The 9219-nt window shown below is 42.6% G+C and overlaps 1 protein-coding gene across 1 annotated transcript in view; it reads left to right on the forward strand.

The window, feature by feature from the left end:
• Positions 1 to 443, forward strand: part of ndnl2 (necdin-like 2) — a 20947-nt gene extending 20504 nt beyond the window's left edge. Inside the window, exons 9-10 of the mRNA XM_058410771.1 lie at positions 1 to 3; positions 174 to 443. The exon at positions 1 to 3 is cut by the window's left edge and continues 112 nt beyond it. Coding sequence (XP_058266754.1) covers positions 1 to 3; positions 174 to 248 — 78 coding nt within the window. The 3' untranslated portion in view covers positions 249 to 443. The remainder of the gene's footprint in view (positions 4 to 173) is intronic.
• The last annotated feature ends 8776 nt before the right edge of the window (positions 444 to 9219 follow it).

Here is a 9219-nt window from a genome sequence, read left to right on the forward strand (position 1 = left end):
GAGGTCAGTTTCTCTCTCCAGGGTCGAGGTTGTAACTGAAAATTCCATTAAGTCCATTTTTAATTTAAGTGAAAAAAATGTTCTCCCTTCAGATAACTGTGGGGGTAAAAACTTATCAGTGTTGAAGTGTGTAATGTGTTTTGTCTGTGTGTGTGTGTTTATTTTTCACACAGCTACATGATCAGGAACCTCAGTCATGGACACTCCAGTACAGAGAGGCTACGAGTACAGAGAATAACCTGAGATAACACAACAGGAGTATGTGTTTGTGTATGTGTGTGTGTGAGGTTGTGTTTGAGGGGGTGTGTCTGTTTGAGGGTGTCTGTGTGAGGGTGTGTGTGTGTGTGTGAGAGGTTGTGTTTGAGACATTGTGTTTGAGGGTGTGTGTGTGTGAGAGGTTGTGTGAGGGGGTGTGTCTTTGTGAGGGTGTGTGTCTGTTTGTGGGTGTGTGAGGGGGTGTGTCTGTTTGAGGGGGTGTGTCTGTTTGAGGATGAGGGTGTGTCTGTGTGAGGGGGTGTGTCTGTTTGAGGGTGTGTGTGAGTGTGTGTGTGTGAAAGTCTGAAAGTTTCTGTAGAGTTCACACAGAACACTTTGATAATAAAGTTTCTAAAAGAACTCTGATCAGCTTCACCAACTGAAATATTTATAATAAAATGTTGGAGTTAAAACTCACTCTCTTTTAGAATTCTGTTTTTGTTGCTCTTTTAAAAAAGCTTGTTCTTTAAAGGCTCTTGAGATAATTGTGGGTTCTTCGGCTCCTAAAGCGGTTCTCCTTCCTGTTCAGAATGAGAGTGTTGCCTCTGCAGTGTTATTACATCATCATGAACTGAACTGAACTGTGCTGGACACAGACACACACACACACACACACACAAAAACTATCCTGTTTGCACACATGTCTCTTTACATTACACTTCACACTTTATAATGATCCTGTTTACATGTTAACTTTAATATCTGCTCTCAGTGTCTACACTGTTCTTTCACACAGAGTCGGTCTACATGTTGTTTATCTGCACTGTCCTGTCTCGTCATCCTGTACACTTCTGTTGTATGTCTGGTTTATTTATTGCACCTTAAGTATAGTTTAGTTTTATCTCTATGTTATAGAGTTTCACTTCACTGTGGACTGCATCTGATATATATGGTTGACAATAAAGCTTCTTTGACTTGACTTCATAAGGAAGAGCTCATCAGCTTTAAGGTTGGACACTGGTGGGCGGAGCATGAAGAGCTTAGGAGAGATTCTTGTTGAAATTCAGATCTTATAGAGAAAAGTATTGGCACCCCGCTGCTGGATTAGGAGGTTTAACTAATATTCTCCCTCTCCAGGTTCTTTGCTTGAATTTACTGACAAAGTTTTATTATTGTTTTTTATAAAATTCTGAAGTGACAGCTCCAGCATTCACATTTCCCTCGTATTTACTCGGCTCCTCCTGAAGGTCCAATGAGGAACTCGGCCCCTCCTGAAGGTCCGATGAGGAACTCGGCCCCTCCTGAAGGTCCGATGGGGAACTCGGCCCCTCCTGAAGGTCCGATGAGGAACTCGGCCCCTCCTGAAGGTCCGATGGGGAACTCGGCCCCTCCTGAAGGTCCGATGGGGAACTCGGCCCCTCCTGAAGGTCCGATGGGGAACTCGGCCCCTCCTGAAGGTCCGATGGGGAACTCGGCCCCTCCTGAAGGTCCGATGGGGAACTCGGCCCCTCCTGAAGGTCCGATGGGGAACTCGGCCCCTCCTGAAGGTCCGATGGGGAACTCGGCCCCTCCTGAAGGTCCGATGGGGAACTCGGCCCCTCCTGAAGGTCCGATGGGGAACTCGGCCCCTCCTGAAGGTCCGCTGGGGAACTCCGCCCCTCCTGAAGGTCCGATGGGGAACTCCGCCCCTCCTGAAGGTCCGCTGGGGAACTCCGCCCCTCCTGAAGGTCCGATGGGGAACTCGGCTCCTCCTGAAGGTCCGATGGGGAACTCGGCTCCTCCTGAAGGTCCGATGGGGAACTCGGCTCCTCCTGAAGGTCCGATGGGGAACTCGGCTCCTCCTGAAGGTCCGATGGGGAACTCGGCTCCTCCTGAAGGTCCGATGGGGAACTCGGCTCCTCCTGAAGGTCCGATGGGGAACTCGGCTCCTCCTGAAGGTCCGATGGGGAACTCGGCTCCTCCTGAAGGTCCGATGGGGAACTCGGCTCCTCCTGAAGGTCCGATGGGGAACTCGGCTCCTCCTGAAGGTCCGATGGGGAACTCGGCTCCTCCTGAAGGTCCGATGGGGAACTCGGCTCCTCCTGAAGGTCTGATGAGGAGGTCAGCTCCCCGGAAGGTCCAAACTAAGCTCCTCCTGAAGGTCTGATGCTCCTTCTGAAGGTCCGATGAGGAACTCGGCTCCTCCTGAAGGTCTGATGAGGAGCTCTGCTCCTCCTGAAGGTCCGATGAGGAGGTCAGCTCCCCTGAAGGTCCGAACTAAGCTCCTCCCGAAGGTCCGATGCTCCTTCTGAAGGTCCGATGAGGAACGTGTGTAAATCAACACCATGTTTCGTTTTTCTCTGAATGTCTCAGCTTCTAGAACTCTCCATTTCTGCTGGTTTTGTGGCATTTCAGGAGAAATGATGAGAGCAGCAGAGCTTCAAACTGATAAAGTGTTTTAAATTCCTAAGTGTAATAAGTTTAAGATGGATTAAGCGGCCTGATGATGTTTTCAGAGAAGGATCTGGATTTATTCATGTCTGGACTCACATTCTCACACATTCTCTATCCTAGTTACATTTCAATGATTTGTCCAGATCTTATACTTGTTATATTTTTAAACTTTAAAGATCTTATCTGTGATGACTCTTTAATGATCTCCATCACAAAACCATCATAAAAACCCAAACAGAAGAGCCTGAAGGTGAGTGGAGGTCAGTGAAGGTTTGGAGTAAGAAGCAGAGCTCATAGTTGAGAGATGTTTAATGATGGAGTGAAGATGAATGATCTCGGCGAGGTTTCAGGTTTAAAGTGAGTCATTTAGATTCTTTCACCATAAACGCCAATAAAATCAGAATAAATCCTGAGTAAACTCCAGCGTGGTGAGTGATGTTCCTCAGGAATGTTCTCGAAGATACTGAGATGGAAAATAATCTCATTCATCCCACTTCATATTCTCTTCTGCTTTAAAAACACTTTTACAACATAATTCTATTTTATTATTATTATTATTAATTATTATTATTATTTGAATAGAATATAAAGGTTAAGATGATAGTGTGGATCAAAATATTTGCATAAGTACAAAATACATAAATTAATAAATATTTAAGATTAAATTCTTCTACACTAATATTAATGTTAAATATAAAATATATTTAAAAACAAACAGAATATTATTGTATTATTTATTGTGCTTCTCCGCTGATTAGAAATCTCTCTCTCTCTCTCTCTCATGCTGCGAGTGTGTGTGTGTGTGAGAGTGAGGTGCTTCGGCACAAGAAAAAATGGAGAAAATACAGTGTTCTTAAGTGTTTTCCCTCTCTTTAGTCGGATATTGCTGTTAAAATAGTTTGGAGTGTGTGTATAAAAGTTTCTGAGTGTGTGATGCGGTGTTGTAGAACCCGGTATGGAGGCTGCCCCTGCTCAGGGAACGCTGCCCCTCTCCCTCCATAACGGGTGTACAGTAGGTGTGTACCGGAGCCCGGTGTCACGGTGGAAGAGCTGCTGGAGGTTGTAGGAGAGCAGGTGGGGTTCGACAACATACTATCGGCCTCGTGCATGAACAAGGCGATTGTTGTTTTTCTTAAACGTGAATCTCTCGTTAATCAGTTGTCTGTGGACAGTACATGGGTGAGAGGAGCTCATGTGACTGTGACCCATCTGTCCACCCCAGCCACCAGAATCACTGTGTCTAATGTTCCGCCTTTTGTCCCTAACGATGCCATCACTAAGGAGTTAAAGGGTTTCGGTAAAATCGCAAGCCCAGTCAAACTGATCCCTCTCAGCTGTAAAAACACTGCGCTAAAACATCTTATGTCTTTTAGACATCTGGGCCCATATTCACAAAGCTTCTTAAGCCTAAAAGTTGCTCCTAGTGACGAAATTCTAAAAAAATTCTTAGAATTTCCCCTTAAATTTAGGACTAAATCTTAGTAAACATAAAAATGATTCACGAAACATCTTAGCCCTAAAAACAGCTCCTAAGGTAAAAATTGTTAAGAGTAGAGAGGAGGACTTTTAAGAGATTTAAGAGTTTCTATAGCAGAAGACAAAATGGCAGAAAGAAGAAATATTCTCCAAACCCTGAACGATCGTGAGGTAATTAAACGCTACAGATTGGATCACGTTGGGATAATGTTTGTGGTCGAATTTATTAGAGATGTGCTGACATCTCCCACCCGACGTAGTAATGCCATAACGCCAGAAATGAAAGTGATTACAACACTGAGGTATTTGGCAACTGGAAAAATGCAACAGTGCAGTAGTGATGACTTTGTGTCTGTCACAACCTTCCATCAGCAGAGTGATCACACAAACTACTGAAGCGCTTTCACAGTCTCATATAGTGACACAGTTCATTTCATTTCCACTGGACCTTCACACTCTGCAGGGTCACAAAAGGGCATTCATGGACATAGCGGGGTTCCCCGGTGTTGCTGGTGAAATTGATGGGAGGCACATCTGCATAATCGCACCTTCGGAAAATGAAGAGGTTTTTGTCAACAGAAAGAGATACCACAGAATCAATGTGCAACTTGATTTCAGTGCAGATTACAGGATTTTAGACATTGTTGCTCAACACATGATGCCAGGATACTGTCCGAGAGTGGCCTGAGACAGCTTTCTGAAGGACATTATGTGCCAGTTAACTGTCATTTGTTAGGGGACAGTGGCTATCTATGCAAACCATGGCTCCTCACACCTTACCTCCACCCAGACCCAGGACCACAGCTAAACTACAACAGGTACCTAAACAGTAGAATAACAGTGAATCATTGTGTATGAAAATAAAATGTAGTTACAAATGTGCTTGAATATACTACAAACAAGAGATAGACTATTTAATCAAACATATTCACATTATTGTTGAGTGCATTAGGCCACCTTAACTTGTGATGTCTTTTGCACTGACTTTTAGAGCCCACATGAAAACACACTCAGTAGTTGAGGGGGGTATTGGCCAGCTGAAGGGTATTGACCAGCTGAAGAGGAGGTTTCATGTGTTGCATGGAGAAGTGCGCCTGTCACCAGCTAAGGTCTGCAAAGTCATTACGGCCTGTCCAGTGCTTCACAACATCTGCAAAGCACCACAAATCCCAGAACCTCTCGAAAGCAGCCATGGTAACGCTGATGAAGGTGATGGTGATGAAGATGATGATGATGAAGACATTCAGTTTACCCAGGGGAGAGACATGTCCCATGAGTGAGATTCGTCACAGAGCTCAATTTACAAATTTGCATTCTAGGTAACAGTTGATGTAAAATCCAAACTGGTGTCTGTAGCTTACTGAACAAACATTCCATACAACTGTAGCTGAACACAACTGCTGTTATAAAGATATATTTTAGCAGCTCATTTTTTAGCTTATAATACTCCTGTAAACAGAGAACTTTTTTGTGCAGTGTGAGGGAATCAGTTTAGATCTCCAATGTTCTGTCCAGCAGGGATGGTGTTGGGGTGGCTGCAGCAGACAGGCTTATCTGATACAGTGGCTGAGGCTGAGGGTCTCACACCTTCGTCGTTGACGGCCCCGGTTCCTCTGACGGCTCCATGCTGCAGAAAATGCGGAAAACAATTTTTTTATTTATTGTTTTGTTTGTTGTTCACATGCGAGAGGTATCTTTATCTTTATTTGCCTATTGCCTACTTGTCCTACCTTTGTTGTATTCCCATTAGCTGGATCATTGAGCTGTCTGTGCCTTCCTTCAGCCCAGTGGCAGATATTTCCGAGTGTCCAATTACATTAAATACAGTTTCTGCTACCTGAGACAGTTGTTTAGTGGGTGGTCCTCCACCTAAAAACACAGTAGCTTAGGTGTATAGTTCTGTAGGCATATTTAACCAAGCCAGATATAGTAAGAAACTGCAATATCACTCCCCTGTGCTTGAAGAATCCCGTTTGTGTGCTGCAATCTCCCTCCTGGCTTGAGACTGCAACACATACCACCGCTTTTCACAATCCTCGCTGGTGCACACAACCAGAGGGAATGAGGAGTTTATCTGCTGAGATGTTTTCTCCCAGGTCTGCCTCTTTCCTTGAGCTGTGACGCCGGAGCCAAATTTACCTTTTAAAATTGCTTTATTTTCTTCAACTAAATGAGCTAAAAAGTAAACACCGCTCTTCTGTCCAATTTGTTTTTCTTGTTCTTTTACTTCCCTCCATCTCTCTTGGATTGTTGGCTACATAACATCCAAAAGTGCATCTTAAATAGACTGTCCTGCAATCATATAAATTGGTAAAAGGTGAGCCATTTTGCTCCCATCAATCTGAAACGGATTACAAGTAATAAAATCAGAATGGTAAATAAATGTAAGAACTTCAATATAGTAACTACTGCGTGGAAATTAGTTTCTTCAAAAGGTGACACATTTTCAACATTTGGCTTTTAATTAACTTTAAGATACAGTATTTAGTCTATAACAGAAACTTTGCATAAAGTAGCCTGTATTCATGATTATACAATTTCTTCATGATTTCACTGTCCATTCTATTATCATATATTCTAATTTCACAAAGAGCACATTTTAAGACCTTTACAGATTTTTTTATCAACCAATCACAGTCCTTGAATTGCTGCGTCATCCCTAGCAATGGGGTCAACCACACCTCCTCACTAAGATAAAGGTTTTTGTACTTTCCTTACTCAGAGTTGCTCTGAGAAGTTTCTTAAATCACTTTTAGTCTAGGACTCCCAGCTAGGACTTTTCAGGCTAAGATAGGAGCTCTCTGAGAGAATTCTAAGAAGCTGTGTATATACAGGCCCAGGTCTACATGTTGTTAAACTCACCAGAGTGCACACTAGAAATATCCTTCTGAGTTTTTCACGAGAATAATTCTTACATGGTGTACACGAGTACAGAAAATCTCCGGTGTTTTGAATGTGGTGATTTAGGCCACAAACTCTTCTCGTGCCCGCATAAGAATACCGAACCTCGGCCATCTGTCCCTAATGCTAATGTTAACATTGACCATCATACGGAGGACAAAGTAGGAGAAGGTTCTGTGCAGGTGAATGGAGCTACTGAGGAGGTGAAGGGTCAGAAGGAGGTGAGTGAAAATGGTGTAAAAAGTGTAAATGAGGAACAGCCTGGATGTAGTGTTGTTTCTGTAAATACTGAGACTGTGACTGTCTCTAATGAAGAGAGTGAGGCTCAGGGCAGTGCTGAGTGTGTGTCCACTGATGCAGTACAGGTAGGAACTTCAGAGGAAGGCCTGGCTGATGATGTTGATGGGTTACCCCAGGGTTATCCCTCCTCGTCTTAGTATGGGAGACGAGGAGAAGTGGTCAGATATTACCGAGATAGAAGTAGCTGAAAATGACTTCTATACTGTTGAGGAAATTAACTCATTACTGGATAAAACAAAAGGAAAGTCAGGTGTAGACGTGAATGATTTTTTTCCTGACCTTGATAAGTTTGTATCCTCTGTGATGCAGGTATGAAGAGTGTGTAATTACAGAGAGCTCTCACAGCAGAAACCATACAGGTTAAAGAAACTTATTACCGCAATTAGACAAGGCAAACTGCCCCATGATAAAAGGCTAACGAAAGGGAAAACAAAATAAGTATGTTTTCTTACATCTGAATTTCCTTTCTTTACTATTTCTTCCTTCACTCTCTCTTTCTCATGGCGAAACACACTTTAATAAAAGTTAGCACTGGGTTTAATTCTCCTGTAGTTTAACAGTTTTCCGTATAGAACAGCGGTCTCCATGACACTTCCTGATCATAAATTCATGATAACTGAACGTGATCTGGCCAAAGAGACATGGACGGTGTGTAAAGCTGCACATGAAAATAAGACGCACAGACCAAGGGACAGAAACGGACATATTACTTCTGACCCAGTGGAGATGTGCAGACTAACTGTGGATGTTCACGCGACCCTCTACACTGCTGAAAAGGTGGATAAACAGTGCAGAAGTGACCTTCTACAGGGTTTCCCTGTTCTAACCTCAGAGCAGAGGGACTCTTCAGAGACGGAACTCCTCATTGATGAAGTGACTGCTGTTATGGTGAAACTCTCTCCACGTCCAACAGGAATCTTCCTGCTGGAATCTAATGGTCCTTGTGGACTTTTCCTGGAAGTGATTGCTTTGGACTTTCATCTTCTTAAACTTTGCCAGTGTGCAGGTTTAATTTGTTCTCAGAGAAGTGTTTCAACAACCACAAAGAGCTGGAGACCTGACGGTGTTATGGTCCGGATACAGAACCCTTGCAAATGCTAAGCTAAAGGATGAACTGAGTACTGAGTGATTATGAACACTGGGACATTTAAGCAAGTTTTTTCTTGATGGCTTCCCGATCAGTTCTGTTTGTCATTGGTGTTTTTGCTAAATTCATTCTGAATGACTTTAATGTCTGATTCTTTTCTTTCTTTCTTTCTTTCTTTCTTTCTTTCTTTCTTTCTTTCTTTCTTTCTTTCTTTCTTTCTCTTGTCTTTTCCCCCTTTGTATTTCTTCATATATTTGTCTTATTTATTTAGTTATGTTTATTTTATTATTATTACTTTTCTGATGTTTTTCTTTTAATAATTATGTGTCTATGTCTTGTCTTTGTTTTTGGTTTTGTTAATACTCTATTTGAACTGATGTGTGCTTTTTAACTTTTGGTAATTAAAGAGATGTTTGAAGTCTCTCTCTCTCTCTCTCTCTCTCTCTCTCTATCTAATGTTACAGTATTATATTAAATCTGGAGTAGTTGACCCAGGCCTGTGTTCGTTTTAGGTGATTGTTTTAAATCTCAGTCTTTTCTCCTTTATATTTTGGGGAATTTTAATAAATTCCCACAGAGTTAAAGACCTCGGGTTTATTTACTGATTACGTCACTTTAGTTGAAAGTGAACATTGAAATGAAATGTAAATAAACACAGACCCTTTACATTTAAATACATCTTTAGGCTTTTTTTGTCCTGAGCTTTTAAGTCGTTTGTGGATATGAGTCGACTCACTTCTAAAAGAGTCGATTTGTTCGCGATTCGAATACATGGGGGGGGGGGGGGGCGGGGATAGGGATGACGTCATGGTTTAAACTTTGGTACA

Source organism: Hemibagrus wyckioides, linkage group LG15, assembly GCF_019097595.1.
Source record: "Hemibagrus wyckioides isolate EC202008001 linkage group LG15, SWU_Hwy_1.0, whole genome shotgun sequence".
Classification (NCBI taxonomy): Eukaryota; Metazoa; Chordata; class Actinopteri; order Siluriformes; family Bagridae; genus Hemibagrus; species Hemibagrus wyckioides.